The sequence below is a fragment of the Camelina sativa genome, chromosome 16 (assembly GCF_030686135.1).
Source record: "Camelina sativa cultivar CO46 ecotype springtype chromosome 16, ASM3068613v1".
Taxonomy (NCBI): Eukaryota; Viridiplantae; Streptophyta; class Magnoliopsida; order Brassicales; family Brassicaceae; genus Camelina; species Camelina sativa.
The window spans coordinates 24,098,865-24,118,157 of NC_141895.1; the positions used below are offsets into that span (position 1 = coordinate 24,098,865).

Genomic DNA, 19,293 nt, shown 5'->3' on the forward strand with positions numbered 1-19,293 from the left:
TCACCTGAGATATTTCTTTTTAATGATCGATCATGTCATACAATAATTATATACTGTTTTGATCCCACTAGCAGGTAAACCATATAACGTCACCATACTCTAGTATATGTTTAAACATATATTATGACAAGCTGCAATACAAACCGATATACGTACGTACTAGACAATCAATAAACTCCGGTTCCATTACTGACTATTTTAGCTTCTTTTTTTTTGGGTGAAAGAATAAGAGGGTCGATGCGTCTTCATTAGACTACACGCGTTTTACTGCATGGCACCAAGTATCAAGTGTAACTCAAACCTTTGTTTATCTATCTAGCTATTTATTTATGTATGATTATCAACAATAACAACTAACAATAACAAATGGCGAGTCAACTACGTACATGCCTACATGAACCCTTATCCTTTCGTCCCATCCCCCGTATGTATAATAGAAAATTTTAGAACATCTATTAATCATGGGCCACTGGTTGGGTTACCAATAAAAGTGGATCAACTTGGCTTGAGATTTCTACTTATAAAAATGGCACCAAGTGTGAGTGTTAAAACCACACTCTCCAACCAAACTCTACCTTATCTTCTTCAACAATCAACAGTTATGACAAACAATCTTCAAGAACACTTGACCACTTGCCCAAAACGGGTTCTAGCCAAAGAAGAACAAGAAGTGGACGAGAAAATGGTGAGCTTGCAAGCAGAGACCATCGTGAATACTGTGGCTTTCCCCATGGTTCTCAAAGCTGCCTTGGAGCTTGGTGTCATCGACACGATCGCTGCTGCAAGAACCGGCACATGGCTCTCACCGTCTGAGATAGCAGTTAGTCTCCCAACCAAACCCAATAAACCGGAGGCGCCCATGTTGCTGGACCGGATGCTGCGGTTACTCGCCAGCCACTCCATTTTGAAGTGCGGTATGGTTGAAAGGAAAGAAAATGGTCAAACCGGAAAGATCGAGAGAGTATATGCAGCCGAACCGATTTGCAAGTTTTTCTTGAAAGATAGTGATGGCTCTGGTTCTTTCTCGTCTTTGTTCTTTTTACTCCATAGCCAAGTCATTTTGAAGACTTGGTAAGTGCTTCTTCTACTATTCAAAAATTAAAATCAGTTGTTGATCGTTAATAACATTAAACCAGTTATAAACCAACTAATCAAACCAATTTACGTACACTAATACATGAACTTATATCGTAGTAATTGACAAAGTACTTAAAGATTATTTTTTTTATATAAAATATTTCATAGGACAAATCTCAAGGATGTGATACTAGAAGGAAAAGATGCATTCAGCTCTGCCCACGGCATGAAAATATTCGAATACATTAATTCGGATGGGCAATTCGCTGAGCTGTTTAGCCTGGCGATGGCGGAATCGTCCACTATGGTCTGAACAAAGTTCTAGAGTTTTACAGAGGATTTAAAGATGTTAACACTTTAGTGGATGTAGGAGGAGGAGTTGGCACCATATTGGGTATCATCACTTCGAAGTATCCTCATATCAAGGGTGTTAATTTCGACTTAGCTCAGGTTTTAACGCATGCTCCTTTTTATCCAGGTACAAAATTAACTACTCTAGTATGTTTGGTCTTTGGTGTGTGCTAGTTTTATTAACTAATACACCTCCTAAACCTTACCTTTTTGTTTTGTTTGATTATACTAATTGTAGGAGTCGAGCATAGCTCCGGAGACATGTTTATAGAAGTTCCAAAGGGAGATGCCATCTTTATGAAAGTAACTTTACAAATATATTTCGTATACATACGTAGATAAAATAAATTTATCTCTATTGTATTTCGAAATAAATTGGTCCATTAAATTATTAACAGTGGATACTACATGATTGGGCGGACGAACATTGTATAAAGATTCTGAAAAATTGTTGGAAAAGTCTACCAGAAAAAGGGAAAGTGATCATCGTAGAGATGATTACACCAATGGAACCAAAGCGTAATGATTTTTCCTGTAACACTGTGTTGGGGATGGACTTGTTGATGTTAACACAATGCTCGGGTGGTAAAGAGAGATCTCTTTCGCAGTTCGAGAGTTTAGCGTTTGCCTCAGGTTTTGTTCGATGTGAAATCATATGTTGTCTTGCTTATTCGTATTCTGTTATCGAATTCCACAAATAAGGTTTTGGCATTTACGGAAGTCATACAATGATTGGTTTGGTGCATGTGATATATATATATATAAAGGGATGTGTTATCTTTTTTTTCCAAGACTCTGGTGATTGTTTTGTATTAACCGAGTGCAATAATAATGGTGATATAAGTATGAACCGAGTGCAATAATAATGGTGTGATAACGCTTTCTTCTTCTTTTATTCCTTTTCCGACAACAATTCTAAGTAAGGGGACAAGTAATAGTATCTTAATTTAATTTCATGTTCTAATCTTGATTTTTGAATACACCAAAATAATAATAAACTACACTTTCGATAAGTGAAAGCTTTTAGGATTCATAAATACTTCAGTTGCTCTGATTTTGATTACAAAGATGTTTCAAGATACACAATCAACGATTATTATTATTGGACATTTTAGTTAGAGACATTACTTAATTTATTACAGAGCAAACAATGAGACGGGAGTGTAGGTCTTCACTCTTCAGATGCTAGACTTGAGATCCTCCGAGTGAACCAGAGGCTTCCAAGACTGGTTTCGAGGAAGAAACGTATCCTGCAAAATCCAATCACACACCAAAAAAAACTCACGAATTCAAACTTCAAAATCAAAAAATTTCGAATAGATTTCTAAAATTAACGTACCGAAACGTAGGAGCAGGAAGGGACGACGGAGATGGAGTGAGAGGAGGCGTGTTCGAAAGCAGCGACGCAGAGATGAGAAGCTAAACCTAATCCTCGTTTGGAGGAAGGAACGTAGGTATGGACCAGATCCATCACTTTGCCGTTGTTTCTCATCTTGTACTCTATGTAAGCTTCGTGATCCTCCGTCTCGAATCTCCGTTTCCCTTCGTTCCACACTATCTTCGGTGTCTCCGTCGCCATCTTCGCCTCCGATGTCGCCGCCGTGTTCGTCATATGTATCCCAAAAACCGTAAATAAAAATGGAAAGCGAAGGGTAATAATAGTTTGGGGCTTTGGGCTTAAATCTGATTCTTCCCATTATTTTTGTGGGCCTTTTAATGGGCCTGAGTTTGGGTATTTGATAGGCCGCACAACTCACACACGTAACCGATTGCTATAAATATCTCATTGTCGTCGACCTCCTCCTAAACCCACGAGTTCGTCGTTCGTTGGTCTTTCTAAAATCTAAAACCCCATCGCTGTTAATTCTCTAGGGATTCGTTATGAACCTATCACAAGTCGACATGGAGAACGCCAACGAGGGTAAGCAAAATCAATCCATGTGTTTCAGTTTTTTTTTTGCTTTCAGCTCATCATCATTAAGTATATATATTATAGTGGGTCTTTTAATTACTTTTATATATTCTTTGTGGCCGTAATTAACCTAACTGATTGTTTTGCTGCTGGTGAATAATGTAGGTTGCCCAGGTCCCCAATCGGAAACTGCTGGATTTTCAGATTCTTGACGCAGGTTGCCCTAATCAGCAAATATGTGGACAAATATGTTCCACTGCTCCTAAGGGACCTGACCCAGGTAATACAACCCACATTACACACCTTGTGACAATTACTTGTAACACATTAGAAAAATTGTATGATATGTTAACGTCTGTGTCACGTTTTGTTTGTTTTCTTAATTTTCAGATTTGGTTGCTATAGCTGAAAGAATGGCAACTGTGAAGCATAAGATTCTGGTATGCTCTTGCAAAGGAGGGGTTGGTAAGAGCACTTTCTCAGCTCAGCTTTCGTATGCCCTGGCAGGAATGGACTATCAAGTAGGCCTCATGGATACAGATATATGCGGGCCAAGCATCCCTAAAATGTTGGGCCTTGAAGCGCATGACGTTCACCAGAGCAACTTTGGATGGTCTCCTGCTTATGTCGATGAAAACCTCGCTGCCATGTCCATAGGTCTCATTGTCTCCACCGAAGAATCTGATGAGCCTGCCATCTGGAGAGGTCCACGCAAGAACAGTCTCATCAAACAGTTTTTAAAAGACGTTTACTGGGGAGAGCTCGATTTCCTTGTCGTTGATACCCCACCAGGAACCTCTGACGAAAACATCACCACCATCCAGAGCCTTGTACACACGGGGATCGACGGTGCTATCATTGTCACCACCCCTCAGGAAGTCTCCATGATTGATGTCAGAAAAGGAGTCAACTTTCTTGCAAAAGTCGGTGTCCCTGTCCTAGGAGTGGTAGAGAACATGAGTTGTTTATCTCAACGGTTGACGGATTTCAAGTTCATGAAGCTAGCAACTGAGACCGGCTCCTCCATCGACGTGACCCAAGACATGATCTCTTACATAAGAGAGAATGCTCCAAAGCTTCTCGATGTTGTGGCTTGCAGCCAAGTGTTTGACACCAGCGGAGGCGGTGCAGAGAGAATGTGTCAGGAAATGGGAGTGCCGTTTCTTGGGAAAGTTCCTTTGGATCCACAGCTTTGCAGTGCAGCTGAACAAGGCAAGTCATGCTTTGAGGATAACAAGTGTTCTGTTAGCGCACCCGCCCTTAAGAGCATCATACACAAAGTCGTTGCTTCAATAAAGATGAAGGAAGACCTTAGTGGAGAGAAAGAAGAAACCCCCTAAATCCTTTTGGTCGGATTTGTTGTCCAAAGATAATTTTGATTTTTTCCCCCAATACAATGATTTGGTGGGGAGAAGGGGCAGAGCCTGTGCCTTAGATTTTTTTTGATATATAACTAAATTATTCTATAATATAATAATACAAAAAGTTCAATGCAACTTGCAAAAAACCGTACATTACAAAGCAAAACTCTCAATCTCTAATGGTGCATAACTAATAAACGACATGTCTATAAATAAAACAACAATTCTAGTTTTGAACTAAACCGTCACTCTTCTCATGCTATTGAGCTTACAAGGGAGTTACGTGCGCAGTCTCGTCCAAGAAGAGGCACCCGAATACATAATTGAAGAAATCTCCGCCTTTAACAATGCCTTTTCCATCCATGGTCCCCATGTCGTATTTGCAAGCCCGCATACAATCAGGACAATATGTAACCTGCGTACCATAAACAATCATTAATAAGAGAACTTCCAGTTTTCCAAGAGTTTGTTCTGAAGCAAACAATTATATGTCAGTTAATTTAAGTGACAAACCTCCAAGATTTTTGGCTCGAATGAGCTATCGAGCATTACATCTACTCCGTAAATGGCTCTAGATTTGGGGGACTGCATCTCTGGATGCGTGAGAGCTGCCGCCTCAAACACTTCCCGTATCACTTGCTTCACCTTCTCATGGATATTCATCCATTTAACTATTGAGAGTTGAAATGTGTTATTGATATAATGAAGTACAGAAAGATATATATATATGAAGGAAACCCAAATGCCGTGTATATCTACCGTTATGTTCTTGTTCAAATTCTCTCACAAACTCTGCTGTGGGTTTGTGATTCAACGTCCGACCACCATAGTTCTGCAAACGCATCAGAGAAAGGACATCGGAAAAAAACGTGATTTTTGTTATATATGATGTTGCAATCTTTATCAGAACTGAATCATTATGTAAAATGAATGTTAATAAGAAATATACCATGACGGTGAAGTGAGTTTCATATTCAAAGAAACTATGCTTTTCCAATGAATATGGGTTGTTAGACAACCTAACCTGAAATCAAACAAATAGGAATGGCCCATATGTTGTTTATTCAAAATGACTGAATAATCACTTCAATTGGCTGTGATGAAGAGAAAGAACATAAGCATTACCCAAAAAATCTCTGTTAGGTAAATCTCCAGCGGGTCAATACTTCGCACTAGGACAATATATCGCAGATCAAACTTCTTCCCCTTGAACAAAGCAGGATGCTCTATGTACTTCTGGCAGATCTTGGGTCCGGTTTCCATCATGCGGATGATAGCAGATAAGTTATCTGTTATACTTGTATCGATTGTCCGTGCCATGTTCCATGGTTTCAAGATCCACAAATTGTTCATCTGATCACGTTTGCGGACACAATAGTCCCCAATAAACTGGGACAACTGAGTTTCAAGATTATAAGTAGGCTGTAACCATTTTGGAGATCCATAACCCTGTACAGCAAGACATAGAGATTTCATTAACATGTTACTAACGTTGCTATGATAATCTAAGGGCATAGTTTGCTGATGCTTCATAATATACCATTTGAATAGTCTCTGCAAGATGATGCTTCATAACAAGACACGCCTCAAAGGGAAACTGATTTATGTATTGGTCATCTGTTATTCCCACCTCTTTCTTAAGCTCCTCATCCACCTGTACACTCGTCCATAATATGTCTGCATCTTTAGGTTCATTTGCTGCAAGCAGGCAGGCAACACAACTCAGAAAACACAAAGAAAAACCCTGATTTGCCTAATGCATGAAACAGCTTTTATGATATTAAGCTGAATTTACTCCATTATCTATAAAACTAAAGATATTTAAAAAGTTGGGACAGTTGTGGTAAGTTAAAAGTTGCATTGTTTATGCATCTAATAAGGAGTTCCTAAATGAGAACTAAGGATATATTATGAAAACTGGATCAAATCACTTACTGATCACAAATTCTGGGCGTGTCAAAAATTCTTCAACTTGAGGTAGATCCGTGTATACAAGTAAAGGAGACCCATCACTATGCCGTATGCTTCGGGAAATTGAAAGATTGGAAGGTAATGAATCAAAAGCTTTAGCCTGCAGTTTCTGTTGGTATTTCTCAAACTCCTAGGAAATCAATAACAGAGAATCTGTTAATTAACAAAAATCTTGGAAGGAAATGAGAGAACAGGAAGTCTGTTAATGAAGAGAAAGCTAAAGTGGACACCGAGGAAGTACATGAATAAAATAGTTCTCAGGAGTTTGAAACCAGGCTGTGAGCCTGGCAGACCGCTGTTTGTCCTCTCCAATACCAGATAGAAAATCACGAGTGCACTCATCACCTTTTTGAAGACTTTTTATAGGCCACATTACCGAATAGCTGGAACATACAAAACCAAATAAACATAAGCATATGTCCGAGACATAAAAAGTAACATTGTTGAAAATATTTGCATACATGACACGTGAGCCCTGATCAAGAATCCCATGTCAATCCACATTACACTTAAACTATACCACATAATATGTGTTTACTTACAGCACACATGATATGAATTCAAGAAGTAGATGGAGCAGTGCAGAAAAATTTCTACCTCACAGCAGAGTCTAGTTTCCCAGAAGGCATGAAAAGGAAAGGAGCCACTTTGAAATTCGGTTCATCGCAATGCCTCAAAGCTGAACCCAATTCATCCATCACATACCTGCAAAAGTGATATCATTGCGCCACTCACACTCATCAACATCCAAATATTAAGTGCCTAAGAACTGCATACAAGACTGTCCATAAACTCTTATTTTTAACCTTTTAAGATGTAGATTGTAAACTAGCATCAAATGTTCATTCCCAATACAAAATCACACATAAAGAGACCTTTCCCTATCAAACAAAGGATTAGGGATGGGAATACACTTCAAAAGTGAAAATGGTCATTCTGATATATAAAGAGTGGTAAATCCTACAGCTTTCAGTCATTGGACTAGAATGTCACATATATCACTAAATATATCTTGCTTCAAATTCCATCCTGTATTTTATCTATTTGAATGAAAAATGATATGATAGTTTAATTGGTAAATGCAACCAGCCGTTTATTATATCAAGCAAATCCACTGCACTAATTCTAATATAGCAAACAAACAGAAAAATTGCATACCACAAAGAACTTTCATCAAGCTTTTCCTCATCCGCAAGGCGATAATTCATCGCATACAACCACATTGCACCGAGAACACGATCAACAAGAGTATCATCAGGATTTGGCTCAGGAATGCGTGGTTGGAGCATTGCATCAATAACAAGCTTTCCATTTTCAAGTATTTTAGCTGTATCAACGCCATTTAACAAAGAAAGTTTTGACAGAGCTTCAAGAATCTCTAGAGCATTGTCTCCAAGAGGTCCAGGTATGTCAACCTACAAACAAGAAGTAGCATGTGAGCACATCTCTGCATAAATATACTTTAGTTAACATTGTATGGTAACCTCAATTTGTATCTGAATACGTAAGGAAAACTTGCAACAATTACTTCTAAGGAAGACAGAGAAGGGAAGAGCTGCAAGACTTCAAATAGTTCTCCAACCGAATTCTGATCCAATGGGTTTCCACGAATATTCAAATGTGATAGTTTTGGCATCTCGTGCACATGAAATGCCTGAAAATGAAGAAAGTAATAAAGGCAGACAAATCAGATACTTAAATATCTAGAGGTCTATAAGATGCAAAATGGAGACATATATGTTCGTTTGTTTATTCAGTCAAAAAACTGCACACCCTGCCTCTCTAAAGAAAGTAAGGGGAAAAAACTGGCCTTATTGACTAGATTGTGTATTGACCGGTTTGAAAGGTCAAGTGAGGTGACATTGCACAAGGGTTGGTCTTGCTGAACACAACCAGGATTATCCTTCCCAAAAATATCTCCACAGAAACCAAGTGCCCATAACCCATAATTAGGAGTAAAACACGAGTTGTAGATTTCAAGACTCGGACAGCCTTGCAGTATTTCGTCAGCCATCTGACATTCACTGAAAAGCAAATTCAATACATGAGAAATCAATATTATCCCCACGCATCCATATGTTTAGTAAATGCATGTTTACCTCTTCTGCAGAACAGGATTGTCATTCAGCCACAAAGCCTTCAGATTCTTAAACTTCGTAACCTCTTCTATAACCACATCCGCACTCTTGATTTTGTTCCCGATAAGACTAAGCGCCACTAAATCCTACCAAAACATTTCGCAGCAACAAATTGAAGAAGTTTTAGAATCTAATTGAATTCACGCATGATATATATTATTTCAAGTTGTCTATGCAAGTCTAAAAATAAGACATCTGAGCTAAAGTCCAGCATGATGTATTGAAGGAAGGAGAAGAAAGATGTAAAGACATGCCTGAAATTGACTAGGCAAATGCAGGGAGAGCAATGAGTCATCAACAATTCCAAGGGCCTCCAACTCCAACCATCTTAGAGAGTCATATCCTTCATCTGCTGCATAACGTATTTCATTTTCTATAATCTGATCAACGGAGAGTTCCTCAGCAACTTCCTCTTCTCCAGCCTCTACATCAATGTCAACACTCATCAAAGAAGCCATCCTCTCAGCCAATCCCGGAACTTCCTTAAGCTGAAGTAAACAAAAGAACTCTAATTAGACTCTCAGAACTCTAATTTCAACAAATTAGTTTCGAAATTGTGTAAAGAGTGAGAGAGTGAAAGTGGCGTTAGTTACCTGCTTACAGGCATCGGGAAGGCGAAAAGTCCAGGCGTGATCGACAAGGAAGACGTCAGAATCTTTAGGCATAGAATCGGAAGTGAGGAGAAGCCTCCGTCGCCTATCATCATCGGAGGATTCGATTTGGAAGTAAGCGCCGCCGTCTAAAGTATCGGAAGCAAGCTTCTGGAAGAGGCGTGGGTAAAGCTTCGGCGGCAAACCCGAAGCCGCCAATAGTATCCCATGTACCTTTACGAAATCGTCGAAGCTCTCGATTTTGCTCATTCTCCTCTCTGCTCTGTCTGAGGGTTTTCGCTGCGTTCGGCGACAGAAACAACAAGAAGAAGTGGGGGAGAGTGTGTGTGATAGGGTTAATTTTGAAAAGCAGTTTTTCAAAACCAAAAAAAAAATGAAGCAAAGAGGTCCTACCGGGAGTCGAACCCAGGTCGCTGGATTCAAAGTCCAGAGTGCTAACCACTACACCATAGAACCTCGGATGCTTCTTCTAAACAAGTTAACTTATTTATATTCGTAAATCAACTCGAGAAATGGAAATAAAATTGGAAAAGGAAAAAGAAAAAAGGAAACTTTGTAACTTTTTATCTAAACCGTCAATTGATTCTATAGCTCATCTCTCTATAAATAATGCGACCCCTCTCGTCTGGAAACCTAGAAAACAATTTTTGGTGACTTGGAAGGATGGTTCAGAAATTTCCAAGGGGATTGTCTCCGTTCTACATCAGAGTCTATGAGGTTGTTAATGATCCTTCCTCGGACTCCATCATCTCGTGGAGCAAAAGCTACGACAGTTTCATCATCTGGAACGTGAGAGAGTTTCGCAGAAAGATTATGCCGACATGTGTTGAATTTGGTAGAAGCTTCTCATGGTTTCTCTCCAAGCTTCGTTCTTATGGCTTTAAAAAATTTACAGGGCCTGGTCAGTTGGAGTTTGGACACGAGTATTTTGTCGTAGATCAACCGGGGCTTTTGAAGTATATGATGAACGAAGCTTTGACGGCTAAACGTAATGCAAAGATAGCTAAAGCCAAAGCCAAGAGAGATCGAGTTCAAGTAGAGGGTCTCTTGCAACACTTACAAATTTGATCATCATAATAACTTCTTGTATAAGTTACTTTAGTAGTAATGAATAATCATGCTTTGTATTATATAACCGCTTTTTCTTTTATGTTTTGATCTATTGCCATTATGTATAATTTGTATATCCATCTCCTGGGGCATGTAAGCCCTTTATCTTTTTATGCAAGTCTTTGATCTTACTCTCTTATACCTATGATGGTGGCTTCTCTTCTTTTTAGTCTTTACATGGTTCTCTGAACTCTGATTCATAACAACATGACATCGAAAATTACTAGAACAACTTTTAGAAAACTGAAATCTTTAGAAACATTATCCCCTGCATACTCTAGAGTGATCTTCTAAAACCATTCAAAACAGATCTCTTTAAAACCTAAGAGATAGTCTCTCTGCCTACTGCCAAAGTTATGCTAAATCGCTAGATGTATCCCATCTTTACTTCTTGTGAATACTGTTGCAAACCCATTGCGATTCTTCTCAGAACTCCCTCGGTTTGATGAAACTGGCACTGAAACAACAGCAGCAGCGGAAGGTGATGTTTCTTTGATTGGTTTGATGGACTCCGGATGATTTCTCGTCAGGAAAGTTTCGTTCTTGTGAACCTTCCAGCTCTCTGAGTTGCTGCTGCTGCTGCATACACCGTTTGCAGCCATTGTAATACTCGGTGTATCGGTTAAGAAATCTTCAAGTGTTGCAAGAGACTGCAGCTGTTTCCCAAGTGAAGCTATTGTTTTCTGACAATTCGCAAGTTTCCCTGCAGCTGTTTCTATGTCTTCCTACACAATATATAATCAAGTTTTAGTGGAAGAAAAGGATTGTGATGAAACCACATAGCCAAAGTTTGGAGACAGACCTGTTTGATCTTGGGTTCTATATTTTCCCTCTTGATGGCGTTCTCTTGATAGAGAGAGACTTCTTCTTCAAGAACCTCACATTTTCTCCTAAGCTCATCAGAAGCAAACCTCTCCTTTCTCATGTCTTCTTCCAATGAATCAATCTTCGCGGCTTTAGTATTTACCTCTGCTTCCAATGCGATGATTTGAGATTCAACTTCTGCTTTTAGTTCGTTAACAAGTTTCATCTCCGTTTGTATCTCCTCCAGCTTCGTCTCAATTTCTTGCAGACAAACTTGAGATTCTTTATACTTATCTTTGATTATGTCAAAAGATATTTGCAACTCAGCTTTCTCAGCCTCCATCCTCTCCAACTTATCATACAGCTCCGTTTTATCACAGGCAATAGCTTTGAGCTCAAATCTCAGTGTGGTCTCCACTTCTCTGTTACCTTTAACTTCACTTTCGAGTTCATCTTTCTCTGCTTCCAACTTCTCTAACTTTTCTTCAAGTTGCTTAATGCGGCAAGTCAATACTTCTATTTCAGCAGCCAAAGATTTCTCTAAGTGAGCAACAGCCTCTTCTCTATTACTTTTAACTTCACTTTCGAGCTCATCTTTCTCCGCTTCTATCTTCTCCAGTTTCACTTCAAGTTCCTTAGTTCGAGAAGTCAAAACTTCTATTTCAGCAATCAACAACTTCTCTGCGTGAACAACAGCCTCTTCTCTGTTACATTTAACTTCACTTTCGAGCTCATTTTTCTCCGCTTCTAGCTTCTTCACTTTCTCTTCAAGTTCCTTAGTTCGAGAAGTCAATACTTCTATTTCAGCAACCAACGAGTTCTCTGAGTGAACAACAGCCTCTTCTGTTACTGATTCAGGTCCACTCTTACCGTTCTCATCTGGTGTCTCGGGCAATGCTACAAGACGTTCCATCTCAAGGAAATCACCCATGAGATCAAGTTCAATGGAAGAGGAAGTGCCCTGAAGGCTTCTCTTTTCAATCAATGTGGATGATGCCCATGAATCAGAGCAACTTACATCCATTCTCTCCCCTCCATCAGAATGACTATCTATAGATGGATGATCGTTAAACGAAGCTGATGATTTAGCCAACATACGAAGCTTCCTGCACTCAGCCTCGAGTTTTGCCACTTTCCTAATGCTATCTAACTGCTGCTTGCTTGCGGTTTCAGCTGCCTGGGTGCTTAAATCCCTCTCAATGGTTCTGATCTCTAGCTCTTCGCATCGTGCAAGAAGCTCATGTCGCAGCACCACGTTTTCTTTCGCCACGGATTCCGCCATTTGGCTAAGTTCCTCAGACTTGGTAGCAGCTTCAAGAATCTGGTTCTCAAGGCTGGTTTTAGACGACTGCAACTCCTTGGTTCGCTCGATCACTGCGTCTTGAATTAGGTGCTCTTGTTCATCTCTTGCTTGCCTTAACTGTCTAACGCACTCCTTTAAAGCTCCATCAAGATGGCTTACTCTATCTTCCAACACTCTATTCTTATCATCAGCAGCCTCAAGCTTCTCCTTCAACTCAACCACTTCATTCTCAGCTTTCTCCCACCCTTCACAATAGCATATATTCACCAAGATTAAAAAATAAAAAAGAACTCACAGAATCATAATCAAAATGCAGAAGAAAAAAAAATTGTTTTTACCAGCGACAGCTTCTTCAGCGACTTTGACATGTTGCTTCACCAGATCATCTTTAGCACTTACATTCGCAAGAGCAGCTGAAAGTTTCTCAGTCAAAGTCCTTATACTATCTTTCAAATCCTCATTTTCAGTTTCTTCTTCCAAAGAAACCGTTGATGATTGTATCTCATCATCATGAGACTCCATTGTGCTCTCAGGCTTGATAAAAACATCAGTCATCACAATAATCTTTTAGATACAAAAAACATAACATCAAGAAAAGAAAGAAAAAAAGAGAAGCAAGATCTCTGTTCTTTTTTATCTTACATGAATTTGAGAATCCTTCTCAGATAGTGAAGACACTGACTCTGATTCACCAAAGCTTATCTCAGATGATTCTCTCTTCCGTTTCTCCATTTCTGGTTCCCAAGACCACAACAACAGTATATTCAATCAGCACATAACAACACTAGACTCAGGATCTGAAAGAGAGAGAGAGAGAGAGAGAGCACAGACATTGGATTCTTTAAAAATGCTGAAAGTTACATAAACAAACAAAGTCAAAGAAGAACAAAAACTTCAAGATGAAGAAAACTGAGACCAATCACCAAACATGCAAGATAAGAGAAAAATCTTGAATAAATCATTTAACACACACACTAAATTATTAGAAAACTGATTTTGTCTTTATTGTAACAAATGTGCATTTGTTGGTTCCAGATGTCCGTTTCCATAATCAAAAACAAACAAAAAACAACGGTAGAGAAAAAGCTACAAGACGAAGTAAGTAGAAAGCTCAAAACTTTAAATTTGAAACTCAAATGCTTCATTCATTTATCAAAAAATGGAACAATGAGTTTGAAATCTACCAAATCCAAGAGAATCAAATAGATACGACAGGTAATACAACAGTGTTGAGTAAGTAAAGTCTTAATCTTCAAAAAAACCTGCAATAAACAAGGTTGAGAGGTAAAACACAAAAAAAAAATCCAAACTTTGGTACATTTGAGAAACACAAAGTTGGTTTAAGGAGAGATGAACTAACAAAGGAAGAGAATATTATGAATTTTAAATACCTTTTTGTCTGATATCTGAAGAGCTTTGAGATCCGAAAATGCCCCAATGGAAAAAGAAAGAAAAGAATCAGCGATTAAACAGACAAAAGAAGAAAGTTTTCTTCTCCTTCTACTGTGCCTGGAAACACTATTACGATTACTAACAGCGACAAGGCAGAAAGAGAGAGAGAGAAGGATAGAGAATTCTCTTTATCTTGTTTTTTGCTATTTTTAATTTTCTAATCTTTAAAAAAAAAAACATTTTTTCTTCTTTAATTCAAAAGATAGAAAGAGAGAGAGAGACAGAGAGAGAGAGAGCATGTGATATTCTGTATGTGGAGCTGTGAACTCAAAGTCTCAAACATTTAAAACTTTTCAGCTTTTATTTTTAATATTTTTTATAATGGAATTTCTATTATAATAAAAATGTAAGATAGTAGTAAAACGTATTTTTCGTAAATTTGAATTGTTGTTGACATTAAAAACCTATGTGTAATTTAGGAAAAAAAATAATTACGAAAAAATTATTGACAATAATTTAGGAAAAAATTTAAAAATTAATTACGGCCCGCGAATATACATTATTGACAATAATTTAGGAAACAATTAATTACGAAAGCAGCTTTTGAATTTAAGGATGTTGTTGTAATAGTTTAAGCTAAAAGTACTAACGGAAAAGGTTATGTTAATAATAACGGGACTATTTTCTTAAAAGAGGCTCTCTCTCACGCGTCTCGCTGACGCTGGTCAATTCTCTCACTCTCTCACTCACTTCTCACTGACAAAATCAGTGAGATACACAATTTATCCGACGGCTGAGATTGAATCTCTTCGGCTTCCTACTTTACTTTACTTTACTTTTTTTAACTCTTTTAAATAGAAAATACAATTCATTAATTTTACACACTAGTATTAATCTCAATACCGAGTAATTTATTAACTCCTACGCTCCAATTTATCTTTTCTTAATTGTTGGGGCAGTTGGTAAGATTACTTTATTTTCACTTCTAATTTCAATTAATAGCCTCTTTCCTCTTGTCGTTTATCTCGAGTCCCCAAAAAAATAACTAAGCTACAATTATTATACTACTACTTATCTGTACTGGCTTAATTACAGAGATTAATTTATGACTTGGTTTGATAAAAAGGCCCATTAAGTTGTAAAGACTTTGGTCCCAAAGCCTAAAAGATTGTTGGAGACACAACTGTAAAACAGAAACAAGTTTTGTGCATCCTGCTGTGTCTATGGAACACACAAAGTAGAGTAAGCGGAATAAGAAAGTTTAGGCATATAACTTTGTGAGATCTTCTGAGAATTCCCTCCTAATTACATCTCTTTTAAGCTTTAGTGCTGCTGTGACTAAGCCCGACTCTGGCGTCCATGGAGATCCCAACAATTTGATCTTTGCTGGTATCTCAAACTTCTCCAATCTCGATTGTTTACCCGACTGCAAACACACATATATATTGTATATTCATAAAAGGAACTTTCAGAGGGGACTCAAATCGCTGGGTAGCAATGAACATACCTTGACAAGAGACGCATACACTTCTTTCACGGCTTCTTCTTTCCCGCACAGTTCGTCGAAGTTGGCAAAGTCTATTCCTTGCTTTGAAGCCCAACCTTCAAGTGTTTGTTGGGACGCGACCACAAGGGCCACACAGTAACTATAGAATGAATCAGCATGAACCATTATGTTTTCAACATAGGGACTTATACTTAGAGCAGCTTCCACCTGCGGAAAAAAAGGAGTCTGTTAATAAGCTTATCTGGAGAACTGAGTAAAGGTGAAATAAAAGAGAAGTTTCGGTTTTGAGTAGACTATACTTTGCCCAAGGAGACATATTCTCCATGCTGAAGTTTCACAATATCCTTTTTCCGGTCTATTATCTCGAGACAGCCATCAGGGTGAAATCGCCCTATGTCTCCTGTATAGAACCACCGCATCCCCTTTTCATCAACCTTTGAACATCCAAGTGTACAAAACAGTTAGAGGTAAAGCCAAACCAACCAATTCTTCAACATTGCCAAAACGAATGATGTTGATTGCTACCTTGTACACTTCTTCTGTTTTCTCCTCATTTTTGAAATACCCAAGCGTGATATTTGAGCCACCAATTACAATTTCACCACGGGGCATTGGCTTGTCATTGGTTAGATACCCGCCTTCCGGCCAGTCTACTAGCTGAAACAAGATATAAGCATATATGATCATAAGAGACTACGGCATGCAAATTGATAAAGGACTAAAAGCTAACAAAGAATTAAGAGTGGACATATCAGGTAAAGAGGTTACCTTTACAAAGGAGCAAGGAAGTGGAGCACCCACCCGACCAACGGATGTGTCATCGAACTCAGAGAAGGTTCCACCAGCACAAGTCTCTGTGAGCCCATATCCCTGGCCGATTGGAGCCCTGAGGAATATCAGAGTGTTAGATCATAGAAACGGCAAAGGAACAAAAACATAAATATCGAAGGTTGGAGATGAGTGAGCCTCAAGGAGATATTCAAGGATGCTTTTACCCAACGCATATGTTAATGAATCTCTGAGTGTCACCAGAAAGAGGGGCACCACCAGAGAGCAAATAGCGGATTTTGCCTCCCAAGACCGCACGGATTTTACCAAACACAAGCAGATCCCATAGAAGCTTTTCCAGTCCCCAGGCTCCAAACCAACTTCCATTGATGGCAGATAATCGCCGAGCATATGCAAAGTCAAACAATTTTTTCGACAATCCACCCTTTGCGTCAACCTGATGATCATAAATAGTCGGTGGTTATTTAACTATAAGGTTATACTCACAAGAGGATGGAGACAATTTCGCGCATCTTGGTTGCTGGGAGGTGGCTGGTGTCATCTAAACAACTAGTAGAGCAAAAGCTACGTAGAGGATAACCAGTCAAAAGAATTTGGATGTGTATCTAACATGCACGAACCTTTTTGCGGACACCATCCCGGACACGATCAAGAATGGCTGGAACAGCTGTCATTATAGTGGGCTTAAGTGCAGTGACATCTCCTTTGGTACCCTTTTTTATCTTGTTTGACGTATCCGTAAGGGTCAAGGGAGAACCATATCCAATAGCACTCCCAATAGTAGCCATTACGCTCTACAACAATGATTTCAGGCCGTATTAAGATTCTCTGAAAGTGAATAAATCATTGGACAATAAAGTTCTGAGATACCTCAGCTGCTAACTCAAGGATGTGAGCCAAAGGTAAATATGCCATGTATATATCCCTCTTTCCAAGGTCTGGAACAATTGTCATCACTGCTGAAACTGTAGCTAGGACATTGCCATGTGTCATCATAACACCCTACACAGTTTGGGAAGTGGGAAAATCAGTATGAGTAAATTTTTGCACAACCAGTTACAAATAACTGATACGACAATTTTGAGACCCATAGGAAGAAATCTTATTCTGAAACAACAGATGTGAAAGTATATTTTGTTTGAAAACCTTCTAACCTTGGGAAGTCCAGTGCTTCCACTGGTGTACATTATAACAGCAACATCTGCTGAGAGGGGAAAGTTCGGATCCACAGGGTTTTCGTGCCCAAGTTTCTTCACATCAGCAAATGAAGTTGCCATCCAATTACTGTTCACATCAGATGGGAACTCATCATCCATACAAATCACACGTTTCACAGTTTCAAGCTGGTGGCCTATGTCCATGAGCTTTTTCAGTTCTTTGTTACCACATATTACAGTTGTGACCTCTGTCTGGAAAGTAAAAGAAAGGAGATCATGAATATAAAAAAAGGAAAGCCTACACAAATATGAAAATTCTTAACCACAGGATAACATAAAGCTCATTCTACCCTATGTGAATATCATAATCATACCATACTGTATGTATAAGACGCCATATGAAAGAGAAAGCAGAGAAGAGAAGCAATGGGTACCTCATTCAGCGAGTGACAAAGAGCTTCCTCTCCCAAAGATGAATAGATAGTTACCACAGTGACGTTGCGCCTGAAGCAACCCTGAAACATTGAATCACACAGGATATTTCATACCTGTACCAACAGTGCATTCGGATTGAGGCAGAGAAAACAGGAAACAAAAAATGGGAAATCACCTGTAGGGAAATGAACCACTCTTCTCTAGTATCTGCGAAAATGGCAACACGTTCTCCCGTCTTGTGTCCAATCTGAACAAGGCCAGAGGCGAAATCACAGACAGCTTCGAGTGTCTTGGCAAAAGTGAGCCACTCGTAGTCGCCCAAATGAAGCTTCTCAAATGTTTTACCATCATCACTAGTCTCAATATCTCTAGAGATCAGCTTCCGGGTGCCAAGGAAAACTTGGTCGCTGTGAGCATTACAGGATATCTCAAAGAGCTGCGGAAGCGTTGAGATATCTTCCCAATGGGAAGTAACAGGATCAGCAAACCTGTGATTCCTAATGGCGTAACCTTGTTCACCACCAACATCAACAACAACACCTCTTTTTTTATCTTTCTTAGATTTCTGAACCAGAAGCGTTAAAGCCAAAGGCACAATAACACCAGCTGCATAAGGAATCATCTCTCACTAAACCCACCAAACAAAAGAAGAAATATATGGCTAATGAACACCTCCACCTGAAACCAAAACCCCATCACAAATTGAACAACATTATTAACATAAATCAATTTCACAAAATAAAAACAACTCTAAAATACACGCGATAGCTGTAGTATTACAGAGAAGAGCTACACGAAAGTAAAATCACATTCGCTAAGTAGAGCTCTCTCGAGAACTAAGTGTGTATAACTACATTACAAAATCGAGTTCAAGTTTCAAAAGATCTGAGAAAAAAAGACGAGTGCTAGAACAAACTAATCAAGCCTAAAAAGGAGAGAACAACACACTTCCATGAAACAAACATTCGAAGAATATAATCGGGAATGTGAAGCATAAGAAAGAGAAGAGAGTGGAATATACCGTGATCGGAGCAAAACGAAACCGGAGAAGACGTCGGAGATAACAATTATAAGAAAAAAATAAATAATAATAATAATAATAAGAGCAGCGAGCGCGAGGCTCCAATTTAGAGAGGAGGAGGAGGACAGAGAGGACAGAGAAGAGTGAAGGGTATAATGGTCCTTTTTAGCGGAGACGTCGAGAGGACTGTGGAGGCGGAGAGAGAGACAAAACGAAGAATATAAGAAAGAAAACAAAATAAAAATAGTTTTTGAATTTTATTTAAAGGGAAGATAAATAAATAAACCCACACACGTGGAGGGATCAGTCAGAAGATCTGGACCGTAGGATGTGTTATGTTAGGTCATCGATCTG

General features: G+C 38.9%; 6 protein-coding genes, 1 non-coding gene and 1 pseudogene across 18 annotated transcripts; 3 read left to right on the forward strand and 5 right to left on the reverse strand.

Moving 5' to 3' along the window:
* Nucleotides 1-505: 505 nt before the first annotated feature.
* Nucleotides 506-2,274, forward strand: LOC104751648 (indole glucosinolate O-methyltransferase 4-like). Of its 2 annotated transcripts, none has more exons than XM_087493382.1 (4): nucleotides 506-1,071; nucleotides 1,246-1,555; nucleotides 1,667-1,731; nucleotides 1,827-2,274. In XM_087493382.1, exons 1-2 carry the CDS (start codon nucleotides 527-529, stop codon nucleotides 1,388-1,390), a joined length of 690 nt encoding a protein of 229 aa, XP_087349508.1. In that variant the 5' UTR covers nucleotides 506-526; the 3' UTR covers nucleotides 1,391-1,555; nucleotides 1,667-1,731; nucleotides 1,827-2,274. The 2 variants fall into 2 exon arrangements, with proteins under 2 accessions (XP_087349508.1, XP_087349507.1); XM_087493381.1 differs by having other exon boundaries at nucleotides 523-1,071.
* A 142-nt stretch (nucleotides 2,275-2,416) lies between these two features.
* Nucleotides 2,417-3,106, reverse strand: LOC104751651 (acetyltransferase At1g77540). The gene is made up of 2 exons (XM_010473645.3): nucleotides 2,768-3,106; nucleotides 2,417-2,678 (listed from the first exon to the last, which is right to left on the reverse strand). Exons 1-2 carry the CDS (start codon nucleotides 3,038-3,040, stop codon nucleotides 2,607-2,609), a joined length of 345 nt encoding a protein of 114 aa, XP_010471947.1. The 5' UTR covers nucleotides 3,041-3,106; the 3' UTR covers nucleotides 2,417-2,606.
* A 203-nt stretch (nucleotides 3,107-3,309) lies between these two features.
* LOC104753894 (cytosolic Fe-S cluster assembly factor NBP35-like) lies at nucleotides 3,310-5,094 on the forward strand (annotated as a pseudogene). Its single transcript, XR_015585346.1, has 3 exons — nucleotides 3,310-3,349; nucleotides 3,506-3,620; nucleotides 3,731-5,094. The product of XR_015585346.1 is annotated as a cytosolic Fe-S cluster assembly factor NBP35-like (transcript).
* On the reverse strand, nucleotides 4,696-9,879 carry LOC104751652 (uncharacterized). Its single transcript, XM_087493380.1, has 15 exons — nucleotides 9,404-9,879; nucleotides 9,065-9,298; nucleotides 8,772-8,896; nucleotides 8,483-8,696; nucleotides 8,201-8,326; nucleotides 7,831-8,087; nucleotides 7,270-7,377; nucleotides 6,914-7,055; nucleotides 6,637-6,802; nucleotides 6,242-6,399; nucleotides 5,827-6,150; nucleotides 5,651-5,725; nucleotides 5,461-5,533; nucleotides 5,215-5,372; nucleotides 4,696-5,116 (listed from the first exon to the last, which is right to left on the reverse strand). The coding sequence occupies exons 1-15, from the start codon at nucleotides 9,668-9,670 to the stop codon at nucleotides 4,970-4,972; spliced, it is 2,574 nt and encodes an 857-aa protein (XP_087349506.1). The 5' UTR covers nucleotides 9,671-9,879; the 3' UTR covers nucleotides 4,696-4,969.
* On the reverse strand, nucleotides 9,806-9,877 carry TRNAQ-UUG (transfer RNA glutamine (anticodon UUG)). Its single transcript has one exon. It is a non-coding gene; the product is annotated as a tRNA-Gln (tRNA).
* Nucleotides 9,880-10,084: 205 nt separating the features above from the next.
* LOC104753895 (heat stress transcription factor A-4a-like) lies at nucleotides 10,085-10,489 on the forward strand. Its single transcript, XM_010476079.1, has one exon. The coding sequence runs from the start codon at nucleotides 10,085-10,087 to the stop codon at nucleotides 10,487-10,489; it is 405 nt and encodes a 134-aa protein (XP_010474381.1).
* A 205-nt stretch (nucleotides 10,490-10,694) lies between these two features.
* LOC104751653 (filament-like plant protein 1) lies at nucleotides 10,695-14,380 on the reverse strand. Of its 10 annotated transcripts, none has more exons than XM_010473649.3 (6): nucleotides 14,030-14,365; nucleotides 13,823-13,900; nucleotides 13,281-13,372; nucleotides 12,977-13,172; nucleotides 11,334-12,883; nucleotides 10,695-11,256 (listed from the first exon to the last, which is right to left on the reverse strand). In XM_010473649.3, exons 3-6 carry the CDS (start codon nucleotides 13,368-13,370, stop codon nucleotides 10,891-10,893), a joined length of 2,202 nt encoding a protein of 733 aa, XP_010471951.1. In that variant the 5' UTR covers nucleotides 13,371-13,372; nucleotides 13,823-13,900; nucleotides 14,030-14,365; the 3' UTR covers nucleotides 10,695-10,890. The 10 variants fall into 10 exon arrangements, with proteins under 10 accessions (XP_010471951.1, XP_087349025.1, XP_010471952.1 ...); XM_087492899.1 differs by having other exon boundaries at nucleotides 10,695-11,252; nucleotides 14,030-14,345; XM_010473650.3 differs by lacking the exon at nucleotides 13,823-13,900 and having other exon boundaries at nucleotides 14,030-14,380.
* A 764-nt stretch (nucleotides 14,381-15,144) lies between these two features.
* LOC104751654 (long chain acyl-CoA synthetase 9, chloroplastic) lies at nucleotides 15,145-19,191 on the reverse strand. The gene is made up of 12 exons (XM_010473653.3): nucleotides 18,940-19,191; nucleotides 18,094-18,596; nucleotides 17,918-17,998; nucleotides 17,481-17,735; nucleotides 17,197-17,328; nucleotides 16,947-17,120; nucleotides 16,533-16,762; nucleotides 16,306-16,423; nucleotides 16,063-16,194; nucleotides 15,837-15,971; nucleotides 15,538-15,744; nucleotides 15,145-15,456 (listed from the first exon to the last, which is right to left on the reverse strand). The coding sequence occupies exons 2-12, from the start codon at nucleotides 18,538-18,540 to the stop codon at nucleotides 15,292-15,294; spliced, it is 2,076 nt and encodes a 691-aa protein (XP_010471955.1). The 5' UTR covers nucleotides 18,541-18,596; nucleotides 18,940-19,191; the 3' UTR covers nucleotides 15,145-15,291.
* Nucleotides 19,192-19,293: the final 102 nt, after the last annotated feature.